General features: G+C 40.4%; 1 protein-coding gene across 3 annotated transcripts in view; it reads left to right on the forward strand.

Annotated features, from left to right (window-relative positions):
* The window catches only part of DNAH3 (dynein axonemal heavy chain 3), a 208,189-nt gene that overhangs the window by 53,450 nt on the left and 140,048 nt on the right, over positions 1-14,691 (forward strand). For all 3 annotated transcript variants that reach the window (XM_021931814.2, XM_021931815.2, XM_021931813.2), the window contains one exon: positions 10,332-10,543. In XM_021931814.2, coding sequence (XP_021787506.2) covers positions 10,332-10,543 — 212 coding nt within the window. The remainder of the gene's footprint in view (positions 1-10,331; positions 10,544-14,691) is intronic.

The raw sequence follows: 14,691 nt of genomic DNA on the forward strand, positions 1-14,691 counted from the left end.
CTTCTCCAAGACTTGGCTCTCTTACTTCAGGGATGAGTGAGGATAATAACAGCAAAGAACCAACTTCCAGATGACTGACTCAGGCAATTTGGTAGGTATTACCATCACTGAACAAGAGAAGTGACAGATTTGTTGGGGAAAAAACAAAACAAAACAAAATAAAACAAACAAACAAAAAAACAACCCATCAACTTGAATACATTGAGTTTGAGGCATCTGGAAACAATCAAATGGGAATATTAACTAGCAATTGAGTATATCAGGGTGGATTTTAGGAGAGAGATTTGGAAGGTGGGATTTATGTTGGGGAATTATTGATGTGTAGATTACAATCAAAGCCATGAATGATATCACCTATGGTGGGTGTTTAAGAACAGAGGACAAAATCAGAGATCCTTGTCTGGGTGTAGTGACTCACACCTGTAGTCCCAGCACTTTGGGAGGCTGATGCAGGAGGATTGCATGAGTCCAGGAGTTCGAGACCAGCCTCAGTAACATAGTGAGAACCCTGTCTCTACAAAAAATAAAAAATTAGCCAAGTGTGGTGGTGCATGTGTAGTCTCAACTACTCAAGAAGCTGAGATGGGAGGAACGCTTGAGCCCAGGAGATCAAGGCTGCAGTAAGCTATGATCTGCTTACTACACCCCAGCTTGGGTGTCAGAGCAAAACCTTGTCTCAAAAAAATAAAAAATCAGAGACCCTTAGGTTTGAGCCTTTAGCAAATTTCTAGTACTTCAGTATTTGTAAACACAACAAGGCCGGTCATGGTGGCTCATGCCTGTAATGCCAGCACTTTGGGAGGCCAAGGTGGAAGGATTACTTGAGCTCAGGAGTTTAAGACCAGCCTGGGCAACATAGCAAGACCTTATTCCTACTAAAAACAAAATGAAAAAGTTAGCTGGGCATGGTGGTGTGTACCTGTAGTCCCAGCTACTCAGGAGGCTGAGGCAGGAGGATCGCTTGAACCTGGGAGGTTGAGGCTGCAGTCAGTTGTGATGGCACTACCGCACTCCAACCTGGGAGACAGAGCGAGACCCTGTCTCAAAAAAAAAAAAAAATTTGTAAATTACCAAGTGTTTTTATTAGAAATAGGTACTGTATTTTAAAAATATTTTACATTTTATTTTTAAATTTATATCCATTAAAATGGACATTTTTGGCATACATTTCTATGAATTTTAACAGATGTTTACATTCATATAAACACTACTATAATCAGAAAACAAAGCAATTTCATCAACTCAATAAATTTCTTTGGACTGTCTCCTTGTAGTCAAATCCTCCCCAGAGTTGTAACCCCTGGCAACTATTGATCTCTTCATTGTTCCTATAGTTTTGTCCTTTTGAGGCCCCTCCTATAAATGGAATGATACAGTATGCAATCTTTCAAGACTGCTTCCCTCACTCAGCATACTGCCTTTAAGATTCATCCAAGTTGTTGGATGTAGCAGTAGGTCATTTCCTTTTATTGCGAGTAGTATCCCTTTCTATGGATACACCAGCTTAACCATTTACCCACTGTTTTCACTCTCAGACTATTATAAATAGAGATGCTGTAAATATTTATGTCAACGTTTTTGTGTCAATATAAGCTTTTATTTCTCTAGGGTAAATGCCCAGGAGTGGATTGCTGAATTATATTTAAAGTCTATGTATAACTTTATAAGAAAATGCCCAACTTTTGTTTTCCACAGTGGCTGTGCCATTGTGCATCCCTCACCAACGTGTGATAATTCCAGTTGTTCCACCTCTTCACCAGTGTATTAGTCCATTTTCATACTGCTATGAAGAAATACCTGAGACTGGGTAATTTATAAAGAAAAAGAGGTTTAATGAACTCACAGTTCCACATGGATGGATGGGGAGGCCTCACAATCATGGTGGAAGGTGAAGGAGTAGCAAAGGCACATCTTACATGGCAGCAGGCAAGAGAGCATGTGCAGGGGAACTGCACTTCATAAAACCATCAGTTCTCGTGAGACTTATTCACTATCATGAGAACAGCATGGGAAAACGCGACCCCATGATTCAGTTACCTCCCACCAGATCCCTCCTATGACATGTGGGGATTATGGGAACTATAATTCAAGATGATATTTGAATGGGGACACAGCCAAACCATTATCAACCAGCCACTGGGTATTGTCCGTATTTTTTTTTTTTTTTTGAGATGGGGGTCTCACTTTGTCACCCAGGCTGGAGTACGGTGGTGTGATCTCGGCTTACTGCAGCCTCTACCTCCTGGGTTCAAGCAGTTCTCCCACCTCAGCCTCCCATTTAGCTGGGATTACAGGAGCATGCCACCACACCTGGCTAATTTTTGCATTTTTAGTAGAGCCGGGGTTTCACCATGTTGGCCAGGCTGGTCTCAAACTCCTGACCTCAGGTGATCCACCTGCCTCAGCCTCCCAAAGTGCTGGGATTACAGGTGTGAACCACTGTACTTGGCCTGTTTTTTTTATTTTAGCCATTCTCATAAGTAGTTGTGGTGTCTCATTATGATTTTAATTTGCATTTCCCCAATGCCTAATGATCTTGAACGTTTCTTTATGTGCATACCTGTCATTTGTATATCCTCTTTGGTGAAGTGTCTGTTCAAGTCTTTTACCCATTTGTTTAATTGGTTGTTTGATTTCTTACTGTTGAGTTTTGTGGGGTCTTTACATATTTTGGATACAAGCCCTTTGTGTGATATGTGATTTACAAATATTTTCTCCAAGTCCGTGGCTTGTTTTTTAATTCTCTTTATAGTGTCTTTCACAGAGAAAAAGGTTTTAATTTTGATGACGTCCAACATATCAATCTTTCTTTTATGGATTGTGCTCTTGGTATCATCTCTAAGGACTCTTAGCCTAACCCTGGTCATGAAGATATTCTCCTGTATTTTATTCTAGAATTATTATGGTTTTAGGTTTTACATTTAGACGTATGGTCCATTTTGAGTTAATTTTTTTAAATATGAGGCTTAGTTCAAGTTCATTGTCTTATATATAAATGTCCAATGGTTCCAGTAGTTGGAAAAAATTAATTTGTTTTGTCCACTGAATTGTATCTTTGTCAAAAATCAATTGTCCATATCTTTGTGGGTTGATTTCTTGACTCTACTCTGTTCTATCAATCTATATGTCAAGCCTTTCACTGATACCACATCAACTTGACAACTGTATTTTTATAGAAAGTCTTAAAATCACATAGTGTGATTCTTCTAACTTAATTCTTCTTTTTCAAATTTTATTTTCACTGTTTTCATCCCTTTATTTTTCCACATAAATTTGAGAATCAGTTTGTTTGTGCATACCAAAAAATCCTGCTGGGATTTTGTTGGAAATGTTTTAAATCTATAGATCAATTCGGAAAGAATTCACATTTTATTACATTGAGTCTTCCAATCAATGGACACTTTGTATCTCTTCAATCAGGTCTCCTTTTACTTCTTTTTATCAGTGTTTTGCAGGTTTCAGCATACAGATCCTGTGCGTGTTTTGTTAAATTTATACATAAGTATTTCCTTTTTTGGAATAATACTTGTAAATGATGTATGTTTTTGAATTTCACTTTTTGAGGTAAATACTATGAAGCACAATTGCTGGATTATATGGTAAGAACATGTGTAGTTTTGTAAGAAACTGCCAAACTGTCTTTCAAAGTTGCTCTACCATTTTGCATTTCCACCAGTATAAATGAGAATTCCTGTTGCTCCACATCCATGCCAGCATTTAGTGTTGTCTGTGTTTTGAGTTTTGACCATTTTAATAGGTGTGTAGTGGTATCTCATTGTTGGCTGTTGTTGTTATTGTTTTTAAATTGAGATGAGGGTCTCACTGTGTTGCCCCAGCTGGCCTCAGATTACTGGGCTCAAGCAGTCCTCCCATCCTGGCCTCCCAAAGTGTTGGGATTACAGGTATGAGCCACCACACCCAACCACTCATTGTGTTTTAATTTCTAGTTCGTTAATGGCAATGATATTGAACATCTTTTCATATACTTATTTGCCTCCTGTATATCTTCTTAGGTTAGGCATTTGTTCAGAGCTTTTGCCTATTTTTAAGTCTCAAGTTTTTGTTTTCTTATTTTTGAATTTTTAAAAATTCCTTGCATATTTAGATAATAGTCCTTTAACAGATTTTTTTTTTTTTTTTTTTTTGGGGGGCAAATATTTTCTTCCAGACTGGCTTTTTTATTCTCTTGACAGTGTCTTTTACAGGGGAGAATCTTTTCATTCCTAGTTTATCATTTTTCCCCATGTGTTGTGCCTTTTGTGTTGTAACTAAAAAATCATTCTCAAATCCAAGGTCATCCAGATTTTTTCCTGTGTTATCTTCTAGGAATTTTATAGTTTTCCATTTTAAATTTAAGTCTGTGATCCATTTTGAGTTAATTTTTGTGAAGGGTATAAGATCTGTGTCTAGATTCTTTTTTGTGTGTGTGTATATGGATGTCCAATTTTTTCATCATTATTTGTTGAAAAGGCTATCTTTTCTCTATTATATTGCCTTTGCTCTTTTATCGAAGACCAGTTGACTATATTTGTGTGGTTCTATTTCTGGGTGGGTTATGTATTCTGTTCCATTGATCTATGTGACTTTCTTTTGCCAATACCACACTTTCTTGATTACTGTAGTTTTATAGTCACTCTTGAGGCTGGGTAGTATCAATCTTCTGACTTTATTCTTCTGCTTCAATATTGTGTAGGCTATTCTGGATCTTTTACTTCTCTGTATAAATTTTAGAATCGGTTTGTCAATATCCACAAAATAACTTGCTGGGATTTTTACTGGGATTATGTTGAATCTATAGATCAAGTTGGGAAGAACTGGCATCTTAACAATACTGAGTCTTCCTATCCATGATTATGGAATATCTCTCTATTATTTACATCTTCTTTGATTTACTTCATCAGAGTTTTTTGTAGTTTTCCTCATATAGATCTTGCAAATATTTTGGTAGATTTGTGCCGAAGTACAAATTTACTTTTTAGGGTGCCAATGTAAATAGTATTATGCTTTTAATTTCTTTTGTTTTTCTTTTTTGAGACGGAGTCTCATTCTGTTGCCCAGGCTGAAGTGTAATCACGTGATCTCGGCTCACTGCAACCTCTGCCTACTGGGTTCAAGTGATTCTTCTGCCTTAGCCTCCTGAGTAGCTGGGATTACAGGCACATGCCACCACACCTGGCTAATTTTTGTAATTTTGATAGAGACAGGGTTTCATCATGTTAGGTCAGGCTGGTCTCCAACTCCTGACCTCGTGATCCACCCGCCTCGGCCTCCCGAAGTGCTGGGATTACAGGCATGAGCCACTGCGCCTGGGCTATGCTTTTACTTTCAAATTCCACTGTTCATTGATGCTATCTTGGAAATGTTAATGTTAATATTGTATCCTGTGCTTTTTTTTGTTAATATTGTATTAATATTAATGTTAATATTTTAATGTTTTTTAAATTTTTTTATTTTTTTATGTTTTTTTTTTTAATGTTAATATTGTATCCTGTGCTCCTGCTGCAATCACTTATTAGTTCCAGGAGTTTGTTTTGTTGATTCTGATGGATTTTCTTTCTCTTTCTTTTTTTTCTAATTTTTATTTATTTATTTTTAGTTGACAAGTAGTTACGTATATTTATGGAGTTCAATGTGATATTCTGATCTATGTATACATCATAGAAAGATTAAATCAAGCTAATTAACATATCCATGACCTCACCAATTTATCATTTTTTTTTCTGGTGATAATATTTAAAATCTATTCTTTTAGAACTTTGAAATATACAAGACATTATTATTATTATTATTATTACTGTTATTTGAGATGGGGTCTTGCTCTGCCACCCAGGCTGGAGCACAGTGATGTAACCTTGGCTCACTGCAATCTCTGCCTCCTAGGCTCAAGTGATCCTCCCACTTCAACCTCCTGAGTAGCTGGGACTACAGATGCTCACCACCACACCCAGCTAATTTTTTGTATTTTTGGTAGAGACAGGATTTTGCCATGTTGCCCAGGCCAGTCTTGAACTCCTGAGCTCAAGCAATCCACCTGCCTCTGCCTCCCAAAGTGCTAGGATTACAGGTGTGAGCCACCTCACCCAACTGAAATATACAATAATTATTAACAGCAGTCACCATGCACTACAATAGATCACTAAAATTTATTTCTCCAGTGTAACTGAAACTTTGTACCCTTGATCAACATCTTTCCTTTCCTTCCCTATCTCTCCCCCTCGTCCAAGCCTCTGGTAACTGCCTTTCTACGCTCTGTTTCTATGAAATTGACATTTTTGAATTCCACAAATAGTGAGATCACACAGTATTTGGCTTTCTGTGCCTGGCTTATTTCGCTTAACATAATGTCCTCCAGTTCCGTCCATGTTGTTGCAAATTACAGAAAATTTTGAGACTGTTAATACTGTATATTACATTGTTTGATTTTCAAATATTAAACCAACCTTACACTCCAATGATACACCCTACTTGGACATGGTGTATTATTCATTTCATGTGTTGCTGGATTCAGTTTCCATGCCTAATATTTTGTTGAGAATTTTAGTGTCTATGAGATATACTGGTCTGTAGGGTTTTGGTTTTTGTTTTGTTTTGTTTGTAATATATCTGTGTGGTTTTTATATCAGGGTATTGTGGACCTGTTAAAATAAGTTAGGAAATGTATTCTCCTCTTCTATTTTTTTTTTTTTTTTTTTTTTTTGAGACGGAGTCTCGCTGTGTCTCCCAGGCTGGAGTGCAGTGGCGTGATCTCGGCTCACTGCAAGCTCCGCCTCCCGGGTTCACGCCATTCTCCCGCCTCAGCCTCCCAAGTAGCTGAGACTACAGGCGCCCGCCACCACGCCCGGCTAGTTTTTTGTATTTTTAGTAGAGACGGGGTTTCACCATGTTAGCCAGGATAGTCTCGATCTCCTGACCTCGTGATCCACCCGCCTCGGCCTCCCAAAGTGCCTGGATTACAGGCTTGAGCCACCGCGCCCGGCCCTCCTCTTCTATTTTTTAGATAAGATTATACAGCTTTTCTTGTTTGTGTTTTTTTTTTTCTTTTAATGTTTGGCAGAATTTTCCAGTGAAACCATCTGATTCTGAAGTTTTTATATTTTGGAAATTTTTAATCTATAAATTCAATTTTTTCAATAGTTATAAAACTATTCAGGTATTCTAGTTTATCTTGAGTAAGTTTTTGGAAGTTTGTATTTTTTGAGGAATGGCTTCATTTTAAAAAAAAGTGGTCTAATTTATATACATTGAGTTGTTTATAGCATCCCCTTATTACCCTAATGTCTGAGGGGTCAGTAGTGATATCCCATCTTTTATTTTTGATATTGGTAATTTGCATCTTCTTTCTTTTTTCTTTACCAGTCTTGCTAGAAGTTCGTCTTTTTTTAGGCCTATCAATTTTATTTTTCCAAGGAAACAGCTTTTAGTTTCAATAATCTTTTTTATTATTTTTGTTTTCAACGGATTTCTGTTCTTATTTTTATCATTTCCTTCCTTCTGCTAGCTTTGGTTTATCTTGCTCTTCTTTTTCTAGTTACTTACGGTAGAAACTTGGATGATTTATTTTAGAACATTCTCCTTTTTTAATGCTACAAATTTCTCCTTTATAGTTGTACCTCACAAATTTTGTTCAATTTAAAGTACTTTATAATTCCTTTGAGACTCCTCTAGGACCCATGGATTATTTATAAGTGTGTTGTTTAATGTTCTAGTCACTGGAAATTTTCTTGTTATATTTTTATTGTTATTTCTAATTTAATTCCATTATGGTCATAAAAGGCACTTTGCGTGATTTTGCTTCTTTTCAATTTATTGAGGTTTGTTTTATGACTCAGAATAAGATTCACCTTGGTAAGTGTTCTATTTGCAGTCAAAAAGAATGTGTACTCTGCTGTTATTGAATGGAATATTTTATCAAGGGATCAAGTTGCCTTTGTTAAAAGTCAGCTTTGGCAGGGCTGTTACTTTGCTAGACATATCCCTCTCCATGGATAAGCAGCAAATTCTGCAATGGGATTCCTAGTGAGTGTCGCTTCCACTTTTCCCCTGCAGTGCTTTCAAAGTATGGTTCCAGGACAAAGCAGCATTCTCATTAACTGAGAATGTGTTAAAAATGCAAAATCTTGAGGCCTCGCTCCAGACCTGACTCAGAAACTCTGGGAATGGGGCCCAGAAATCTGTGTTTTAACAAGCCCTCCTGGCAGTTCTGATGCCTGCTAAACTTGGAAAACTACTGTGAATATCCTACAGAAATCTCTCCCTGTAGCTCACATTTGGATGGCACCTTCTTTAGTTTCCAGTAGAGACACATGTTTTTCCTTTATTATCTGCCTTTGATCATTTAGTGGGAGTTAGAATAGGCAGACGTGGTTAGTTGCATGGCCTCACATTGCTTCTTTGCCTAAAAGTTATCTGTTTACATTCATGGGGCTGAAGATCATTCATGAACCTTGAAGAATGACTTCAGCAATGTTTCTTAGAACTCTGGAATGTCCGGACTGGATAGGACCCTAGAAGTTATTAATATTTTCTGCAACCTCCATATTTGAATCTTGACTGAGTTGACTGTATCCACAGGGCTACAAAAATTTCCACCTGCTGTCTCATACTTTAAGATCAGAGTTAGAATTTCAGAATATAGCCTTGCCGTAAGCTATGAGGTGAGAAGCTACCAAGGCATGTGGATAAAGGGATCCATAACTGCTCTTCAAATAGCAGTGTCTAAAATCCCTGGATTGTTTTATATTCTTCTCTCTTGTTGTAGATATAGATTTGTCAGTTCAGGCTGTCTCTAGATAATCATAACCAGAGGGAAATTTCTTCTAACAGAAATTCTACTACTCCTTTTTGCCTGAGTGATTGCAAATAACCCAGGCAAGTCACTCTGTTTGTGCTTCACTCTTACAACTATAGAGTGGGAACAATGAAGTGTTAGCCTTACCTAATTTATTCATCCTACTGGGAAAGTCACTGTGATAATTCAGCCAAACCCTCCCAAGTAGAGGCTACTCACTTGTCGCGTAGGTGCCTTTCTATTCTAGCCCGGCACCTACAATATTTCCTGGTGCATGAAAGATACTTTTTTTTTTTAAATTTAAATTTTTTATTACTTAACAAAAATGTTGGGTTGATGAAGCATGTGAAATTAATGAAGTTATATTTAGTTTCAGCACTCCTGAAAGAAAAGTGTCTTTGAGTAAGTTAGCAACATCACATAGCAAGGGTTAATACCAATTCGAAATATCCAAGCAGGGGCAGTAGCATGGAAAGGTCTTGGCCAGATATGAAACCCAAATGCTAAAGGTTCTTAGCAAAATAAAGGAAGGGGAAGGAAATTAGTGTTTTGGAGCAAGTTTAAACAATGAAATGTTACTCTTTGTTTTTAAAATATATATATATTTTTGACAGAGTCTCACTGTGTTGAGGCTGGAGGGCAATGGCACTATCCTGGCTCACTGCAACCTCCACCTCCTGGGCTCACGTGATCCTTCCACCCCAGCCTTCCAAATAGGTAGGACTACAGAGCGTGCCACCACGCCTGGCTAATTTTTTGCATTTTCAGTAGAAATGAGGTTTAACCATGTTGCCCAGGCTGATCTTGAACTCCTGACCTCAAGCAATCTGCCTGCCTCAGCCTCCCAAAGTACTGGGGTTATAGACGTGAGCTACTGTGCCCTGCCCTGTTTTTAAAATAATTTCAAACTTACATAAAAATTGCCGGAACAAAACGGAGACCTCTCATATCTCCATTCACCTTTCCCCAATGTTTAATATTTCACGGCTTTTGTGAAGCACTTTTTATTACTATTATAACAGCTTCTAAAAGCGATAATAACAATTTTTTTTTCTTTTTTATTTTTCTTCTTATTTTTGTAGAGACAGGGTCTTACTATGTTGCCCAGCCTGGTCTCAAACTCCTAGGCTCAAGCAGTCCTCCCACCTTGGCCTCCCCAAATGCTGGGATTACAAGTGTAAGCCACTGCAACTGGCCGAAAACAAAACAAAACAAAACAAAAAACTATTGATATGCTAATTGTACATCCATTACGTGCCAGGCATTATGTTAGCCACTATACATTATCTCACTGAATTTCCACAATCACCCTCCAGGGTATCCATTATTACCCGTGTGTCACAGGAGTTACTGTTGAGGCTTAGAAAAGTCCTATATCATACCAAAGGTTCCACTGGCTAAGTGCAGGTTTCAGATCCTCAAAGCCTATATGTGTTCCAGTCTCTAAACGACAGGAGGCACAGCTCTAAGTTCAGGGAATTAAAGGTATGCATGACTAACATCCACATGATGGTCTGACCCTTCCCTCACTCTTCTCTTTCAGGACCCCTCTTCTTACTGAATGCTGAGCAAATTGCAGAGGAGATAGGGAATATGTGGAGGACAACGTATAAACTGATCAAGACCTTATCTGATGTGCCTGCACCCAGGCGCTTAGCAGAGAATTTGAAGATCAAGATCGATAAGTTCAAGCAGTACATTCCCATCCTCAGTATTTCCTGCAACCCAGGAATGAAAGACCGGCACTGGCAGCAGGTTTCTATCAATCACTGCCCGCCCCCAAGTAGCCCAACCCAGGCCTGGCCCTGGCTGTCCTTGGGAAGGCAGGAAATATTACTAGGTCAAGCTTCTCCTTTCCTAAAGGATAATCTACTTAAGGGCAAAGGGATAGCAAATGAGAATGGCAAGGCTTCTGAAGGAAGAGAATGAACTCCCCGCCCCCTGAACAGGTTGGCCCTTTCCTTGGAACCCCCATTGCTCGTGGTTCACTGAGTGTTGTTCCAGCCAATGGTCACAAAGGGTCTCCTTCCTGCTTCCTAAGCAGATGGGCTTTTGGAGGCCAAGAGCCTCCAAAGTGCAACAAGGATGTTCAATATAGTAAGAGGATCTTGATTTGCTCCTTGACCTAGGATGTGCAAAAAAGAAAGTCACATCCCTCCCTGGGGGTTGCTGATAATACCAGATGATTCCCACTTAGGATGACTTTGGTGTGGCATTTCATTGTCAAACAGGTTCAGAAATAATTTTGCACTCTTCTCTTAGCCCTTTGGGGCTACAAATTAGAATAATAAATTTCTCCTTAAAAATAGCTGGGATTTTTATAAGGAACCAAGTGTGAGGGTGATAAGTGTGGTGTGAACACTAAGCAGAAAAAAGAAAACTCACTGTGTTTCTAAAATAATCATCACATCCAAGGGCTAGCAATGGCCTTGAAACATCCTCTACCAGAGTCACTCTGTGTGGAATTGGAAGTGAAAATGGCTTTCTCTGGGCAGATTCTTCTCTGACTTAGCCTATAATTCCCCCTCTCAGAACCACATTCAAGACCAGGCATGGTGGCTCAAGACCACAGTCCCAACACTTTGAGAAGCTGAGGCAGGAGGATAGTTTGAGCCCAGCCTGGGCAACACAGTGAGACCCCCATCTCTCCCTAATTAATTAATCAATTAGCTAAGCGTGGTGGTGTACATTTGTGGTCCCAGCTACTTGGGAAGCTGAGGTGAGAAGATTGCTTGGGCCAGGGATGTCAAGACTGCATTGAGCTGTGATCGTGTCACTGCACTCCAGCCTGGGAAACGGGGGGGAAAAAAAAACACATATAAGACTGAGGAAATTCTCTCTGAAAGGACCCAGTGACAACACAGTGACAAGGAGCACTTTGCTCTCCCTAGGAAGATAGAGGAAGACTCTCTTAATACGTGAGAGAGTCAGGGTTTTTTTTGTAGGGAGGAGCTACTTTCAGTTGCCCAAAAAGTCTTGAGACTTGAGACCTAAGCAAAGGGTGGAGTGCTGTACAGAGAAGGGACAGGCTGTCTGAGTAGACTTCTGTTTTTTCTTTCTTTCTTTTTTTTTTGAGATGGAATCTCACTGTGTCCCCCAGGCTGGAGTGCAGTGACGTGATATCAGCTCACTGCATTCAAGCAATTCTCCTGCCTCCGTCTCCTGAGTAGCTGGGACTGCAGGCATGTGCCACCACGCCCTGCTAATTTCTGTATTTTTACTAGAGATGAGATTTCACCATGTTGGCCAGGCTGGTCTTGAACTCCTGACCTCAGGTGATCCACCCACCTCAACCTCCCAAAGTGCTGGGATTATAGGGATGAGCCACTGTGCCTGGCTGGGATATTTTTTAATTGTAATTTTAATTAATTAATTTTTAAAATAGAGATGGGGGGAGGGTCTCACTATGTTGCCCAGGCTGGTCTCGAACTCCTGGCCTCAAGTGATACTCCTGCCTTGGCCTCCTAAAGTGCTGGGATTACAGGCGTGAGCCACGGTGCCTGGTCATGACTTCTGGTTTCAAAACGCCCCAGCAGAGGGATCTGCAGAGTGGGAGTTGCTGTCAGTTGGTGATCATGGGGTGCCTTCCCCTACGGACCCAGCCTAACTAGGACTTTGACCTGCATCGGGGGGTAAGGGGGGGTTAGGGAGCTTAGGTGGGGCAGTAGCCTCTGGTAGTACCAGGTTTCTCTATGAGATGGCACTATCAAGAGTGTCTTTGTCGATGGCGTTTGGAGAACATGCCGCAGGGCTGGGAAAGCCATCTGCTCTGCCTGGTGCTTCCTCTATGATGCTATTCTCGTACGTGGGCACTCAAAAAATCCCACCCAGGCCAAGCGTGGTAGCTTATCATGCCACTAATCTCAGCACTTTAGGAGGCCGAGGCAGGAGGATCACTTGAGGCCAGGAGCTTGAGGCCAACCTGGGCAATGTAGTGTGACCCCGTCTATTTAAAAAATTAATTAATTTAAAATTAAATTTAAATTTAAAAAATTCCAGCCAGGTGCGGTGGCTCACACCTGTAATCCCAGGACTTTGAGAGGCTGAGGCAAGTGGGTTGCTTGAGCCCAGGAGTCTGAGAACCAGCCCGGGCAACACTACAAAACCCCCATCAAGAAATACAAAAAAATTAGCCAGGCATGGTGGCAGCATGCCTGTAGTCCCAGCTACTAAGGAGGCTAAGGTGGGAGGATCACTTGAGCCTGGGAGGTTGAGTCTGCAGTGAGCTGTGATTGCGCCACTGCAGTCCCGCCTGAGCGACAGAGCAAGACCCTGTCTCAATAAATAAATAAATAAATAAATAAATAAATAAATAAATAAAGACATTCTAACCATTCCTAGACATTCATAATTCTCATTTATGGGCCACTTAAATGATTGGAAAAATATTTCTTACAATGATAATAAAATAATAATAATGATAATATTGAAAATGTACTGAGTACCAGCTATGGTGCTGGGTTCAGTGTTGCATACTTTATTTGGATTCTCACATTTCATCCTTAAAACCGGCCTTTGAAGTGGAGATTATTATCATCTCCATTTCACGGATAGGAAAACTGAGACTTGGAGAGATGAGTTGTCAGATGGCTAGTTGGTGGTGGGGAAGGGGGTTGGAATTTTTCTACGCTGTTTGACTCAGCCTGGAAGTCAAGAAGGCAAAAAAGTTCCGGTCAGAGGAAGGGAGCAGGCAGTAGGGGGCAGTAAACCACAGTGAGAGGGACCAGGGAGCTCAGCCCCAGGACAGTGGCTCCCAAGGAGTGAGCACCTAAATGGAAGCCCAGTGGGCTGAGCAGTTAAGAGGCAAGTTCAGAAAGGACAAAGGCCCCCAGATACTCTCCGGGCTGCCCCTATGCAGAGCCCATTCCTCCCTGCAGTGTATATAGGTCATACCACAGGCCACCCCGGGGAGAGCCCCACGCCTGGGGATGTCATTCTCTGCCCTGACGCCTAACTCAGGAGATCCACTGCCATGGATGCCGGCTCTGGCAGGGGGATCTGAAGGATGAACCACTCGTAGCACTCAAGTCTAGAAGCTGGGTCTTCTGAAGCCAGGCTGGGAGTTCTGGTCATTTACAGAACATAGGCAGAAAAAGTTAGAGCCTTATGTTTGGGGCACAGACTTTATAGATAACAGCAAAGGGGTCGCTACTGCGGTTTAAAGCAAAATGGAAGCCACAAATCTAAAAGGCTTTTTGGATCACCACACTAAGGTACATTTCTGATGTCCTGTTTGCAATTAGTGTTATTTTGGTTATTTTTTCATCATGTGCCTATAACACTGTTGGTCTTCCAAGACCGTTATTTCAACGGTAACTACTTCTGGGTTCCTTGCTTTTGTGCTTTGTCTGTCTAAAAAAGTCTCCTGGTCTGGCCAGGCACGGTGGCTCAGGCCTGTAATCCCAACGGTTTGGGAGGCTGAGGCAGACACATCACCTGAGGTCAGGAGTTTGAGACCAGTCTGGCCAACATAGTGAAACCCCATTTCTACTAAAAATTCAAAAATTAGCCAGGTGTGGTGGCGTGCGCCTGTAATCCCAGCTACTTGGGAGGCTGAGGCAGGAAAATCATTGGACCCAGGAGACGGAGATTGCAGTGAGCCAAGATTGCGCCATTGCACTCCAACCTGGGCAACAGAGCAAGACTCTGTCTCAAAAAAATAAAAAAGTATGGAAAAAGAAAAATTTTAAAAATAATAAAAATTTAACTGTTAAAAAAAAAAAAACAAGATGGAACAAGGTAACATTTGATCTTAGGGAGAAACTGCACTGATAGATGCCAAAACTGGCCCTCTGTGAGTAGTAGAAATATAACGTGAGCCATTTGTGTAATTTTTTTTTTTTTTTTTTTTTGAGATGGAGTCTCACTCTGTTGCCCAGGCTGGAGTGCAGTGGTGCAATCTT

Source organism: Papio anubis, chromosome 18, assembly GCF_008728515.1.
Source record: "Papio anubis isolate 15944 chromosome 18, Panubis1.0, whole genome shotgun sequence".
NCBI classification, from domain to species: Eukaryota; Metazoa; Chordata; class Mammalia; order Primates; family Cercopithecidae; genus Papio; species Papio anubis.